The 16,294-nt window shown below is 38.0% G+C and overlaps 1 protein-coding gene across 5 annotated transcripts in view; it reads right to left on the bottom strand.

The window, feature by feature from the left end:
• Positions 1-662: 662 nt before the first annotated feature.
• The window catches only part of pms1 (PMS1 homolog 1, mismatch repair system component), a 34,433-nt gene continuing 18,801 nt past the window's right edge, over positions 663-16,294 (bottom strand). For 4 of the 5 annotated variants that reach the window (XM_053496699.1, XM_053496702.1, XM_053496698.1 and 1 more), the window contains exons 8-13: positions 15,132-15,284; positions 14,277-15,028; positions 6,598-7,074; positions 6,349-6,479; positions 2,059-2,207; positions 663-1,382 (exon numbers count right to left, since the gene is read on the bottom strand). In XM_053496699.1, the coding sequence (XP_053352674.1) occupies positions 1,185-1,382; positions 2,059-2,207; positions 6,349-6,479; positions 6,598-7,074; positions 14,277-15,028; positions 15,132-15,284 (1,860 nt within the window). In that variant the 3' untranslated portion in view covers positions 663-1,184. The remainder of the gene's footprint in view (positions 1,383-2,058; positions 2,208-6,348; positions 6,480-6,597; positions 7,075-14,276; positions 15,029-15,131; positions 15,285-16,294) is intronic. The other variant, XM_053496703.1, reaches the window with a different exon arrangement.

Raw genomic sequence — 16,294 nt, 5'->3', positions numbered from 1 at the left:
GGGGCCAGTGAGCCAGAGACTTCCATCTCTTATTTTTTCATATTTTTTAATGTTGTCTTGAGAAATGGTTCTCCAGGCTTCCTGAAGGACTTTTTTGCCCCTCCTTTTTTTGCCAAGTTTTTGTGTCTCATTTTCAGTCCAGTCCCTGTTTTTTGTTTGTTAAACCACGCATAAAAACACCTAATTTAAGGAATGAACCAGTGAGAAAGAGGTGCAGATGATGACAGATGATCAGGCCAGTGATTAGTACAGTATACTGGCGATACTAATGCTGAGTGGTTGGAACAGACGAGAGGAGAAATGAGTACTCAGGACTTTTGCACAATACTGCATATTTATATACTCATACTGTATGAGAGGTTGTAGATGGATGATTTCTACCACTTTGGTGGGGAAAAAACATAAATGGGAAATAAATACAGGTAGAAACTAAAGTTGAGGATAGCGGAACCAATGGATTCATCAAAGAAATTATTAAAGATATTGCTTGAATTTGTTGCTAAACAGATCATTAAGCAACAAAATGGTTGAATATTACATGGGATTCGACAAAGCTACAGCACATCAACTTAAAATAAAAACATAATAAAAAAAGATTCTCCAAGGATTTGTTTTTGCTTTTGTGATTTAGAGTCATGCCACATTCTGCAGGAACATTAAGAACAAGCACGTCCTTCTCTACATCATGTCATCTGAGGCATCCTTAATCATGTCAAAACAAATCCATCTGCTGTGCTTTTCAGGAATGCCAAAGGGTTTACTGGAACGTTGTTCTGTATATCATAATCAGTACAGAGAGAAGGACCAAACTACTGCGTCACAAGGTGAGAACCAGGAGAACCTGTTTGTCCAACCACCTGCAGTTTTAATTCAAACACAGATTATTTATTACCATGCCCCATTCTGCACATTTCCATTCTGAGTCTAATCTCATGGCTTACATTTCTTATGAAGCAAAAAAAAAAATTCTTATGACAAATGAAAATATTTATTTTCATATGCACTTAATTTTTTTCCATAAACATACACTCTAATTATTTAATGCCACAATGACAGTATCATTCATAAAAAAACTATTACTGAACATGATACTGAAAATAATAATATGCATTTCCTTGCATAACATTTATAGAAAGTCTCGCTGTAGCAGAACGTAACATAACTTTAAAAAGTTCTTGAAATTCTCAGCTAATGCTGGACAAGATGTCCACAGCCTCCTGATCTGTCTCAGGAACATCAGTGAGGTGGTGAAAAAACGGCCGTCCATGAAGGCAGACTTCGCGCTTTCCGTCGAACTCTTGTGTCAGGCGAGACAGCGTGTTTGTGACATCCTCTCTGGACATGTTCAGTGGCAACTGTCTGGCCATCCTCACAGCCTCCCCCTGATAGAGACAGAACATCAGCTGAGAATCAAGAATGAGGAACGAATAAAATAGAGCAATAGAGGAAATTTATTTTTTAAAAATTAATAATAAAAAGACATTTATAAAAAAAAAAAGAAAAAGAAAATGAAAGATAAATATAGCAATAGAAATAAAGCAAAAAGCAAGAAAGCCAAAAAAAACAGAAGACAAGAAGAAAAGAAAAAAGAAAGGAAAATAGGAGAAGTGAAAAAGTAAGAAAAAAACAAGCAATCAAAGAAAAAATACACAGAAAAAAATACAGAAAAAATATTAAAATAAGAAAGAACACCTAAAACATTAAATATTTAAAAGAAAATTGAACAATGAATGTACAAATTAGATATAAATGAGAAGATAAACATTTAAAGAAATAAAACTGTAAGTGAGAAAGAGAAAAGGTGAGAAAGGAAGAAAGAAAGAAAGAAAAAAAGAAAGAAAGAAAATACAAAACATAAGAAAGTAAGAAAGTAAAAGGAAGAATCTGAATGGATAAAAAAAAAGAATACGTTTACATTTAAGAATGAAAAAATATGGAAAGACAGAAGAAACACATTTGACAACTAAAAGTAAGAAAGATAAGTAAAGAAAGAAAAAAAAAATTTTAAAGACTGTGTTTGGAGATGAAGAGGAGCCTGAGTGAGGAAGGTGTTCCCACCTCCAGGTAGTTCGAGACTTTGAGAGGTCTGCACTGCTGAACGGTCTGAGCGTTCCTGTCCTTCACGGCCGTCAGTATCTCCCTCAGGTCCGCGATGCCGTAGAAGGGCATGCAGTCAGCCATAGCTGTCACTTCAACACTCGAGGAACCTGGCCAGAGAAAGCACAGAGTGAGGATTCATGTACTCCATATACTTCAACCTCCTCCAGGAAAGAATGAGAAACAAATATTTGGATTTAAAGTCTGCTTGGAGATCGAGTCGGATGGGCAGAACACCAAATGAAGCACTAAACTAACATTATGATGTCTCTGCTGACTGGAAAGAATCACTAACGGGGTTTTCAGCAGATGTTTTTTTTTCTTTTCTAGAAAAAATTATGGAGATATCTGCACTAGGGAGAAATACACATTTTGCGTTTATGAATCCGTTCGTTAATGACACTTTTCCGTGTAAACTGACACTTTTCCATAAAGATGGCATGGCAAGTCCCGCGGTCTGCTTGAAAAATGCAGATTGCTCAGAGGTGGTAAGCCACTGAGCCTGGGACAGGCATCGGCCGCCTGCCAACATACACCACAAAGACCCATAACAGCACCAAGCCAGCAAACACACACACACATACACACCAATCATAGCGTGCATCCCTGAGGTGAAAGAAAGGTCGAACCCGAAAAGCTTAAACATGAAGAAGGATGTCCCTGATTGTGTCTTTATCTCACACTTTACAGATGCACAGATGCAAATATTTAAAAATGTTCCAGAAAAAGGCTATAATAATAATAATAATAAAATAATCATGTTATTCCAGATTTTAAGCTTTATTAATTATTTGAGAACTCTGACATGAAAGGAATCCACCAGACTAAATCTGCCTTAAATGCAATCAGGCACAGAGCTTCACACAACCCGACTTTCAGGAATCGTTTAAAAAGGCATGGTTTTGGTGTTAGTGTGTGTTAAGGAAAAGAAAAAAGGACAGAATATGAGAGGATAAAATTAAATAAAAAGAAAGAAAAATTTATATAACAATAGAACAAAAGAAAAAAGAATATATGAAAAGATAAAAAGAAAAAGGTAGTGAAGAAAGTAAGGAACATTGGAAAGAAAGAAAGAGTAAAAATGAAATAATATAGTGAAAAAGAGAGCAGTAAAAATAAATATAATACTATTAAGAAAGAAAGTAGGTAGACAAATATCTCACAGATAGAGAGTAAAGAAAAAAGGAAATAAAGAGAGAGATCTGTGGCTGTTAATGGAAATTCAGGCAGTCGGGCTCCTTCTAGGAAAAGAGGAGTGGATGATGAATGGGACGGACGCTGCCTCTGGGAACGAGACCCTTCTTAACAAGCTCACATGGTTTCCTGAGTCATAGACAAAATGCACATGCTAACAGTACACTTTCCATCTGTGCAATTTGTACTAATAGCACATTAATTTGTATTAACTTATATGTATTGTATAATATATATTACAGGGATACCCAAATATAAATTTGAAAGGTCTTACCAAATTACCAAATTTACATTCAGTCCGTGGTCTGGAAAAGTGACGGACAAATTCCAAATAGAGAACTACAATAAAAGGCAATCTGAAAACTTTCGAACTGTACACAAAAGAATGACATGGTAGGCCATTTAGTGTGAAAGGTGACACCTTTCACCTTTTTTCTTTGTGCCACCAGTTGTTTGAACTTGGGCATAAAAGGTGTGCGGGCAAGGCGGAGGCACTGATGTAAATGTTCATTGGAATTCTGCAACATTTTTGGCAAGAAATGGATTTTCGATGCACAGCAAGACTTTTTTCCCCAGAGGGAACTCTTCAAAGCTTCATCAGCTTGTACAGGAATTGAACATAATTGTGATTGTGATGTTTTTCGCAGTCTGATCCAAAAGTCTCGGGAAGTGAAGCAGATCCTGCTGTAAGTCACATTTAAACACCTCCGGCATGCTCTGGAAAGCACAGACAGCTGACATGAGGTGACACACCGTGGTGTTTTTGCCCTGGAGCTTTATATTAAGGTCATTACGATAGGAAGTAATGTCAGTTAGAAAAGCAACAATTTCCATTTCCTCATCATTCTTCATGAAATCCACAAACAGTTTGCACTCTTCTGATACAACAGAAATGTCTCCAGCTCTTTCCGTAGTTGTACAGGAGCAAATCATCTTTTATATCCACCTCTATTAGAAATTAGCGCAATAAATGATGTTGCAAAGCAGAGGATGCTCTCAGATAATTGACTAGTTTCATGATTTTTGTCATGACTTCTGAGGTCCTTTCTCCAAGGCTGGCACACAAAACCATCTGGTGAATTATGCAGTGGTATGCCATGAGGTCAGGGTTGCGAGTTCTCAAGCATGACACTAATTAGGTCTATGGCTCTGTCTCTAAGCATCTGTCACTGCTTCATAGATGTCCTTCCCCCCACCCTTGTGTGTCCATGGAGGTTTGTGAGACTCAAAACATCTTCATGAAATTCTCCCTTTTTTTCATCAAAAAATCAGACAAAGACCATGAGTTGTGCATTGTCTGTGATGTCTGTGGATTCATCCACAGCTAATGAAATGAATTTTCTGGATTATTTCATCCTTTTGAGTCCCTTCAAACAGAGCAGTCACCACTTCATTTATACACGCTTCCGTTGCCCGCTCCTGTTGTGTGGCTGTGTGCGAGTTCTGATGGTAATTTTGGTGTTTTTTAATTTTAAATTTTGTTGATTGCTACCGTCTCGTTGCAGATTAAACACATTGGTTTTCTGCTTTCCACGGGGAACACGAATGCATATTTTTTTGGCTACTTACCCTTAAATTCGCGGATTTCAAAATCAACTTTTCTTTTCTTATCAATGGCCAGCCTTGAGCACGCCATCCTCACTTTCAGTCAGCAAAAAAAAAAAAAGAAGAAAAATCCACTTATCAAAATTTGCACTGCTCGCGAGCGATTGGATTATGATTAAACTTGCATGTTTATTTTGGCGTCTGTCCAGATTTAACCATATTTAGGTCCGGACCGAAGTCTGCCTATTAAGTACCCTGGATATATTATATTGCGGGGGGCGTTCATGTGGGACTTTTGATTGTGCAGAATAACAGAACACAGTTATGAGAGTAAAAACTCCCTTTATTTCTCTATATAATCTCCTGCTACACTAATGCACTAATCCCAGTGTTTCACTAGTGCTTGGACACCATCAAGGTAGAAAGATTTCTCAGTACACCGGAGCCCGATCGGACTGCCTACTTCTTGTCCGAAACACTGACCTCCCAGGAACTCCATTAACAGCCAAAACATGTGGAAATGGCTTGTACTCCTGTCTTCTGTAAATATCCTGATTTGACCTGAACACCCCTTGCACATCCAGAAGGTGGATTGGACATTATATTTAGTATATAATTAGAGTAGTTAAAATGCACAAATTTATTGATTTAATGACAGTAGTATTCAAAATCAACAGGCTCCTCCCCCATATCTCATCACCGTCATCAAAGTCTGTCATTTTTATAAATAATGACAAAGTATGTGATCATCTGACCATCACACTGATATGTGGTTCTCTTACTGAAAAAACTGAAATTTGCCAAATAAAAAAAAATTGAAAACTGAAATTTTATAACACACAGCTTCATTTGTTTTTCACTGCATGCTGTGGCATTGCAATTTTTCTTTCCAGGAACTAAGAAGCCTGAACCTGTTCCACAATGACAATGCTCCTGTGAGATCCACAAAGCCAGCTCCATGAAGACATGGTGCATTAAGGTTAGAATGGAAGCCCTTAAGAGTTCTGCACAGAGTCCTGACTGTGAACTGAACTTCACTGAAGAGGTCAGGGGTAGCTCAGTGGTTAAGGCATTGGACTATGGTTCGAAAGGTCCAAGATTCAAATCCCGCAACCCTTAACTTCTCAGATGTATAATGAGATAAAAATGTAAGCGTAAATGTAAATGAAGACCTTTGAGATGAACTGGATGACTGAGATAAGTCTTCTTGACATCTCAACATTGTCTATGCCTGACGTCGCTAATGCTCTTGTAGCTAAATGAACATAAATCCCCACAGTCAGCCACATGCCAAACATTAATGAAAAGCCCTGCCAGAAGAGAAAGTAGAACTTCTTATAATAGCAAAGCGAAACTAAATCTGGAACGGGATGTTTAACACGAACATATGGGTGTGATGGTCAGGCGTTCACAAATTATGTTTTGCCTCTCCTTCAACATCCTCAACAACGGAAACCGAATCATAGTTCATTCATTCATTCATTCATTCATTCATTAGTTCAAAAGTGATACCTGGAGTAAGTCTGATCTGAAAGCCATTGGCTACCAGCCTGGCATCTGTAAAGAGGACTTCACCGGTAAGAGACGGACTCCCTTTCTCCATATTCATAAGAACATCCATGAATTCGGGACCACCGAGAACACTGAGCAGAGAAGGGCAAGAAAACATGTCAGTATAAATAAGGAACATAAAAAAATGTAAAAATGCTGAAAATTATTCTGGTCCGCTCAGACTTGGGTGAGAAAGCAGAGACACACTACCCATCTGTTAGCTGTATAGGGGACTGCAGACTCGCTGCTGGAAGTATATTATTCTCCAGAAGTCTCTTAAACAGCAGGGATTCCTCCACCCGAAATGGATTTAACAACATGAGCTTTCTGCCACATAAAACGACCCAGGCGCATTGAGAAGGCAACCGGTTTACAAGCTGGAGGCGCTGCTCGCTCGGGCGGGAGCGATGCTCAGGCTGAAGTGCTCGTCTGAGGGCATCTATGCTAAACTCGACAGGCTTGGATACCTCGGACACCTTGGTAGGTTTCTTCTTGCTCTCAGTCTGAGAGCTGAAGTGTTTGTCCAGGGTCTGTTGCTCCGACTCGGGGGCTTTGCGTTTCACGCCCTTGGTTTTGTTCAGAAAGGAATCGGATTTCTGATGTTGATAGTCAGGACTGACACCAGCTGCTGCACGTGTTTTCTGTTGGTCGTAGGTCTCCAGAGACTTATGTGCCTTTTCCTCATACCTGAGATGCAAAGAAGCAAACAATTAACAAATGCAAATATAGAATCAATGTGCGGTAATGATCCGATGATTGAAGAAGGAAAGGCTGTCAAACATTTTCCACTGTTAAAGCCTGAGCAAAAAACAAAATTCTGATAAAAACAAGTTTGTTAGTCTGTTACCAGCGAATCATAAAAAAAAGGTATTGGAGGTACCAAGATAGCAACATATTACATAACAGACCAGTTCAGATGGAAACAAAAAACCTAGTGTAGGCTCCTGGGTTTTGCATGAAAATAGAAAGAAGCGAGGTCTTCAGGTACCAGAAGGACTTATATTCTCCAACACACTCAGTAAAACCTAACAGCTGTTTTATTTACAATTAAAAATAATCAGTGGTGTTGGATACAGATTTGTGCAGTTTTATACGTAAAACAACCATTACTGTAGCTTTTACTGAGCTTTTAATCTTTTTGTCTTAAAATTAGCACTACTGCTAAAGTTTGTGTTCTGCTGCAATATAACATTTTAGATATAAATGTGTAATAGTACTAAAAAATGTTTTACTTATAATCTATTCAAAGCTACAAAAAAGTTTTCTCTACACCAAACCTTAAAGGATTAAATAGATGGTTAACCTTTTTTTTGTGACAGTTTAATAGAATTGTTGAGAGAATGATTTCAAGGTTAAAACAGTTCTTTTTAAAAGAATGTAAGCAAACTTGTTATAAATGTACTGTAACAAGCAGTTCTGCGATTGTGACTAATTAAATATTCCCAATCGACATTAGGAACCCAGGTTTAATATCCTCCTGTGGGTCTAAGTGACCTCCTGGGACACGATATAAATTACAGTGTTGAAAACTGCTCAAACTGCCAAAATAATAAAAACATCTGCTACCTGCAAGCAACTGGGGGCTAAAGAGAAAACCAAAGCCTGTAAAAGCACACAGATCTGCTTTTTCTTCTTCCTCTTCACAGCCATTCTGTGGTGTCTGCTATTAGACTGTACATCATACTGAAAACCACTGGAGTAAATTTGTCCTAATGCATGAGGTCTTGTCAAATCAGCACATAGAAAAATACCATTTAAAACACTTAACACAACAGAATATAGTCCAAGAATGACAAAAATGCTTAAAACTACAATGCAATACAAATGTAATTAATCAGAACCAATGTAATCTTCATGCCAATGTTGCTAATTAATTATATATGTAAAGTATAGTAAGGTAAAGTATAAAGTATTATTCATAAAGGATTATTTAGCAAGTAACTTCATAATTAACACATCTCCTAATTAGTTAATACATTATAAAAAACAGGCAATGGAAAGGAAAGAAAGAAAAAGAAAAGAAGAAAGAAAGAAAGAAAGAAAGAAAGAAAGAAAGAAAGAAAGAAAGAAAGAGAATAAGTTAAGAGAAGAGTTTGCATGGAGGTCAGGATTCTGGTATTGTCCTAATGCTGTAAAATAAATGAGTCAGAATCAGTGGCTGAAGTGAGTCACTAAAACCGTATCTAAAGGCCAGCGAGTACATCAGTGGTGATTAGTTGTTGAGATTCTGTTACATAAGAATGCCAGATAGATGTTATAATATATAAATATATGAGAGAATTATGAAATGAATAGACAAAAAGAAAAGCAATGTAACGACGAAAAGAGAAGCCCTGATCCCCTATGAGCTCCACTATGAGCTGGAGTGCATAAAGAAATCAGGAGTGGACTGAGAACTGAGCCCTGGGGTTCTCCGGTGATAAACATTAAGTTTTCCTGACGTGAGGGTAGGACTGCAGATTCTACAGTTAACCAGTTAAACACTACTTAGCGGGAGAACATGTCAAGTTATATACTAGCTTCATTCTCAGATTAGCAAAGCAAGGCACCCGTACCAGCTTCAAGTACTCCATAGAATGAGCAACAATCTCTGTAACATCCTCCCAAGCTTTATTTTTCTTTATATTTTTAGGAGGACGGTTATGAAAGCATACGATAAAACCCACTCTTGTATTAAACAGTGGATGGGAATATGTTGCAGGTGCGAGGTGATGTGTATGTGTGTGTGGAGGAAACATCAGACCACATGTGCTACAGAATTGGTCTAAGGAACCATTCAAGTTAACGGTGTTGCTTCTTTACAGCATCATACTGTACAAAAGTACAGAGAATTACAGAAATCTCATTTTAAATGTTGATTTCACCTGCTGCTCTCAATTAAATTTTGCATGTCCGTAGAAGGTGAATGAAGGTTTGAATGTGGGCAGGGATGAAAGGTGTAATCTGGTGAGTCACGGTATCTGGTAAGACAGCTGAGTGCTCGAAAAAAGGATTACGATCAAAGGCAGAAGTTTTTCCTGGCAATTCCTAACTTTTTCCTAAATATTTTGTTTATGAAGAACAAGGTCTGTCTATGGCAACATTTCTACATAATAATATTTATGAATATCTGCATCAGAAGGTTATCTCACGTACCAATGTAAAGGAAAGATGAAAGTTTTTAGTATTTAAGCCTACTGTTTTTTTTCACTTAAGAACAAGCAGTAGCAGAGAGAGACAGCACACTGTGGATGGACACACTGTAGGGATATAATGCGAATAAGCAACACCAAAAAGTCTGTAATTCATCACATGGATCAAACACACATATACGATGCAAGATGTGTGTGATAACAGAAGAAAGAAAAAACAGAACAGAAGAGAAAATCACTCCACTATTCTGTAAGGAACATGTGACAAATAATTAAATCTGAGCGCTACAGAGCCATAACAAAGTACAATGGGTTTTATTTAAGACTTATTCAAGAGCTTGCAAAGCAGAAAACACTGGTCATTTACGATATAAATAACAAAAGTCTTTCCAAATTCCTATTTCCCCCTTACTGTAAATCCATTTTTTTTAACCCCTATTTTTTTTATTAATCTAAACATTTTAGCACAACAGGCCCATGTGACACGCAACATGACTTCATATAAACTCGATTCCTAAAAGGGTGTGCCACTTAACAGTGGCCGGAAAATGAGCTAAGCACTAGCTCAGGCTTGTTTATTACAGCACGATAGCACGCGAAAGGACATTATTTTTTCCATACACCCATCCATACCTTCCCTAATTGCCCCCGGCTATGGTGATGCACATTTTCCATTCATCCAATTACACTAAACAGGCATGCAATATTTTTTTTTTCCTTCACTGCAGCTATTTCCTAAGGAGTAATGATCCTGTTTCACAAGGCCTTTCTTTTTCAGTTTGAGAGCTACGACGATCAACAGATCAAGAGTTTACACACCAGGTTACTGGTCTGTAAAAGGATGCTGTAATTCAGTAATAACACTAACGTACTGTCTGACGTGATTCCGGTTAATTACCGCATCGTAATTAAACGGCTTATGGAAAATTAATGAATTTTTTTAATTAATGGAAAGACAAATACTACCCATTTAAATGACACTCTTAGCTCCACCAATAATTTTTGAAAACAGAACTAAACTGGACCTGAAAGTTGTCTTTGGGATTTTTTAAATCATGATTCTAAACACAATATTCCATAAAATCAATACATCTTAATCTAAATTACAGAGATCAAAATTCATCCGCACTCTACTCCGTGACTCGCATAAAATATGAGCTGCGTGCAGTGATTAATTTTTTTGTAGTCCGAGGGTGTACCTGGTGCCAAAAATAGAGCATAAGAAAAGCATAAAGAGAAATGCTCTCAAAATTTTGCAATGCTCTAAGGAAGGTGATAGTTTCTTAAAGAGAATCATTACTCGTGATGACACACGGACTCATCACTATGAGCCTGAGAGTAAAAGGCAGAATATAGAACGGAAACATCCTCAATTGCCGACCGAGAAAAAGGTAAAAAGTCAACCGACAGCTGGAAAATTTATGCTTACAGTTTTCTGGGATTCTTAAGGGCCAGTATTGGATCATTATCAGGAAAAAGGTTCAATAATCAACAGTGCTTGTTACAGTGAGACACTTATCGTAGAGATGAAGAGGACTGCTATACAAGGGCGGTGTGATCAACAGCCACAAATTTTAGCCCACATCGTCTCTGCAAAAACTTGGTTGTGAGGTGTTAAAGCATTTTCCCTTCAGTCGCGGTCTCGCTCCATTAGACTTACACCTGTTTAGTCCCCTGAAGGCAGCACTATGAGGACAAAGATTCACTTCTGATGAAGAGGCTTGCATTCTTGGCTCGCAGCTCGGTCTAAAACACATTTTAATGTTTCATTTTGAAAGCTTGTTGACAGATGGACAAAATCATCTATTTGTCTTTTCTAAAAGTTAATTCAAATAAATTCTACAGCCAAAAAAAAGGGAAAAACTAAATTTGTGATTGTATAATTATTCACCCTACTGCTATAAAACCCCTAAATTAGTTCTGGTGTTTGTGAGGGCAATCCTAAAAGAAAGCCTGTTTCAGTCTGAAAGAGATGAGGTTACCTGTAGATCAGGTCAGGAACACTAAGCATACCTCCAGTTGATTGATCTGATGGAAAATCCAAATTTTTCATTTAATGAATACTCCTAATCTGATGGGGCTTAAGAAGTTTTTCCAAGATGTATGGTAAAAATCTGCAGGATCCAGACATGTAAAAAATTGATGATATTGAGCTGATGGAATGACTTACCAAAACCAAAAGTATCACGGGAGAAAAGCCTGCTGAGCTACAGAAAAGTTTATAGTGCTGGAAGATCAGCGTGTGTCTCTTACCTTATGAAAGATAACAAAAATATCCCTAGAATTCTATTTAACACTATAGCAGAATTAACTAGGAACCATATGCAGCATAGAAACATGCACACCAATTACATGTGGTATTGATGACTTCATGAATGTTTTTAAGGACAAATTAAAAACCGTCATAAAAAAACTAAGAAAGAAAAACTGACTTTCAATTTACAGCCAAACAATTAAATAAATAATGATACACCTTAATATTCTAATCGCTGATCTGATCTAGTTCGATTGTTTTACCCTCTTTTTTTCTTCAGGAAAACCATAAATTTCATTTATTTCCTCACTAAATCAACGTGTCTATTACATCCTTTAACTATACATTTTCTAAAACAGATAATACCAGAAATAATTGAACCTCTTCAAAAAATACATTTGTATGGAATGTGAATGTGTATGAATCAAAATGGTTAGATAGTCCCTGATGAGCAAGCCGAGGGCGACAGTGGAAAGGAAAAACTCGGATGGCAATAGAAAAAAACCTTGAGAGAAACAAGACTCAACAGGGAACCCATCCTCATCTGGGTAAAACAGAGAGCAGAGTTTGATGTGCATTCATACTGTGTGTTAGGTGGCAGGCAGTTCAGCTATAAAAGTTGATGATAATTGATGTTAATTGATGTTAATATGGAGTCCAGGTAGTTATTGGAGGCTTGTAGAAAATTCCAGTCCTGAACTAATCTTGAAATGTATCGGTCAGGATTTAGGCCTAGAGACAACGCTGGTTAAAGTGGTAAATGACCTTCACCTGGCCTGTACTTATGTTACCTTTACATTTAGGCATTTGGTAGATGTTCCTATCCAGAGCAACTTACAAAAGTGCTTTGTAGTTTCCGTCATTGGAAAGATCTTTACATTGGGTTACTAGACCTTACTTGACCTTAATACAGCTTTGGATACCATTTATCATAGCATTCTTCTTGATAGATTAGAAAATTATAGGAGTTAAGGGAACAGCCTTCTCCTGGCTCAGGTCTTATCTGACTAATCATTACCAGTTTGTAGACAGTGACATTTCTTGACACACCAAAGTAAGGTTGATATGGTGTTCCACAGGGTTCAGTTTTAGGCCCACTGCCATTTTCTCTCTATATGCTTTCTTTAGGTAAAATACTGTAATGTTTAAGCATAATACTAGTTTCCAATGTTATACAGATGCCACATAGTTATCTGTCTCAACAAAGCCAGATGAGAGACACTAGCTTAATAATGTTGAGGAAAGTGTGAAGGACATTAGACACCAATGCAGAGGTATTGGTACTATGACCACATGCAGCTGGGAATAAGCTTTCTGATTTGCTCTGGATGGCCTTTCATGTGGAGAAAGATAAGACCTTGGTGTGATTATTGATGCAAGCCTGTAATCTGAACAGATGAAGATACCGTCTCGAGGATAGTCTTCTTTTCTTCTTTTTAGAAATATTGCCAATATTGTACACAATATTGTATGTACATTGATCTTAACAATTTAATGACTATGAGCACACCTAATTATGCTTCTCTCTCATTAAACATGGAACTCCTGAGACCCTAGTGTTTCTGACTCCTGCTGCACTCTGGACCTGCCTGATCCATGCTAATGCTTGGCTTCTGGTTAAAGTTTTCATCACATGCATGGATATCAGCTACTATTACTGAAGATAGCCTCTGTAATACTGTCTTTAAAGGATACATGTGCCTATAGAGGACGGTTCTGCTTGAAAACATGCAGGTGGCTTTAAACTGCATCCTGCATTAAACGTTTTGCTATGATGACTTCCAACTGTCATACACTTCCTGTTATTTCGCTAAAAGCACGCAGTTATAAAATTGGCTTATTTATTATCATGTTATTTATAACCCAAATGATGATGCATTCCCTCTCAAGGTTCCCTCCATATTTCATCTCAGGGAAATTTTACTTACCACTGTCTCAAGCTTGTTCATTAAGGGGATAAATTGGCAAATCTATAAAATCTACACATTTTATTACAGAATTAAAAATTTTGCATAACTGCTTTGTGATATTGTTAATTGTTAAAAGCACAATACATAAAAGGTTTTATTGAACTGGATCTACATTTCATTTAATCTAATTAATATAGAATTTATCATGTTTATTTGGTGTAGTCATTTTCACCCAAACGGAATAAAGCACCATTACAATGACACTGTCTTCTGTAAGATTCTTTCGGTGTTATAAAAAAACACCATGGCATTCTCTGGAATCCTGAATACCTCTTTTACAGTGGAAAACATTATTGACCAACGAACCAAGTAATCGAATGCAGTTGTGTGGAAAACACAAAAACGTAGTTCATATCAATTCCTCTTGCTTTGGACAGCAACCTGAACAAATCAAGCAGACTTTCCACACCATATTTCATCCTTGCAAGTGGCAAGTCTATTCCATCTCCCTCCCTTTTTTCCCCTCCCTAAACCAAGAGAATGAATCACAACAACTGGAAAATGCAGCCTTGGGAGTGAAATCTGGAAACTTACTTTTTTCTTTCTTCCTCCCTGAGGCTTTCCCATCTCTCTTTTACAGCAGCAGTGACATCCTGCAGACTGGCTCGTGGCTTCTCCAGCAGGACAGATGATCTGGCGTCCTGCTCAAACAGAGCATACGCGGAAATCGGCTGACGCACGGAGCGGCTGCTGATCAGGTCGTAGGCTGTTAATTTGCCCATTTTCTCCACAATGACATTTGTGGGTCTTGTGCACGGGCTGCTGCTTTTTGTTTTGGTTTCTGATGCAAGGTCATCATCTTTTTGAGCTTCTGGTTGATGGAGCTTCACGGGCTCGAGGCATTCTCCAGTTAGAGGATCTGTGAAAGCCTTACCCATGGCCCAACTCTCTGCCGAGATCTCCTTGTCCACTTGCATGAGACAGCTCTCGCTTTTGTCCAGGGAGTCAGCTGTAGAATTTAACACTACATTCTCGGCAAACGATGAATCACTTAAGCTTGTGTTGATTACCCAGTCCTCTGATGAGGAAGACGAGCTTGTGTTGGCAGTACCTGGTACGGATGCCTCGCTGTCCTTTTCCTTGGTGTGTGTGGTGGAATTGTCTGGCACCACAGGTGGAGCAAACACACAAGGCTCCTGTGCACCTTTTTCCGGCACTTCATTAGGTTTTTTCCTGATTCCCTCCACAGCATGAGACTCTTCTGCCATTGCCTGGTTGTCATTCCCAACGGAATAAGACCCATACAATGAGATCAGGACAGATTCCACTGCTAAAAGCACAGCATCCTAAGAGAGAAAAAAACAGTGTGACTAATAGAAAACAATGCAATTTGCGTGTGGAACATCATTGAAAAGAAAATTTGGGGATGTTTATAAAATATGGTTGAACCTTGTTTTTAAGCATCACTTGCAGTTTGTCAGGAGTTAGATTGACATCCACATTCGAGGTAGGGACAGTGATGTTTACCATCAGGATGGGGAAGCGGCGGCTGGCTGATTCGTTATCCGAATGAGCCGAGTTTGCATAGTACTGCTTCACAAGCTGAAGGATAAAGCAGTTGAAACTCCATGTTAGAAAGCTTGCAAGTTCCAGATCAGTTCCTTCTCTTATAATTAATTATATTTTACGTAAATAAATCATATGCACAGATTTGCACAGATTTTGGGCACAGGAACAATTTGTTGCTAAATTTATAGAATGATCATCGTTTAAATTCAAGTTATGTATAAACTAATCCAAAATGCCTTTTTGGTCAATCTTGACTGATGTTCTCACAAGAAGAGAATTGTGTCAAGTGCATTTGCAAAACCCATCAAGGTCCATGATAAAACTGTCTCTCCTGAACACCTTCCCGGGAAAGCAAGACCAAAACTTACCTCTGCTGCAAAGGAGAAGTTCATTTAGAGCTACTAGCCTCAGATGTCATCGATTAACAACCAGCAACTCAGATTAGAGCAGTTATGAAGTTTTACAGAGCAGAAGTAGCAGATACATCTCCATATAAAATGTTCAAAGGAGATTATGGCATACTGTGGACGCCTTCAGAATCCTCCTGCTAAGTCATGCAAATAAAGAAACATCCAATCATTTTGAATAGTTGAAGATTTTTTTCCAACCTTCAAATATCCAGTTATATCTAGTCTTAGACTCCAGTTTCTTAGGTGACAACAGAAGTGGAATTCGATGCAGTCTTCTGCTGTTGTGCATTACAACCATCTGCCTCATGGTTTGTTGTGTTCTGCCTTGTGAGATGCTTTTCTGCTCAACACTGTTGTGAGTAAATATTTAAGTTACTGTAAACTTAACCCAGACTTAAGGCACATCATCAGAGCGTTCCATTGAACTAAGGCTTATTTAATAAATATTTTTCCTCATCCCTATGTAAACTCAGCAGTTCCTGAAATACTCAACCCAACCCATCTGGCACCAACAACCATGCCAAACTCGCTCACATTCTTCCCATTTCTGACTGTTAATGTGAACTCTTGACCCGTATATTCATCAGCTTATGCATTGTACTGCTGCCACATGATTGGACGAATATCTGGATG

The sequence above is a fragment of the Clarias gariepinus genome, chromosome 5, assembly GCF_024256425.1.
Source record: "Clarias gariepinus isolate MV-2021 ecotype Netherlands chromosome 5, CGAR_prim_01v2, whole genome shotgun sequence".
Taxonomy (NCBI): domain Eukaryota; kingdom Metazoa; phylum Chordata; class Actinopteri; order Siluriformes; family Clariidae; genus Clarias; species Clarias gariepinus.
This window is presented reverse-complemented; position numbering and strand designations above follow the sequence as displayed.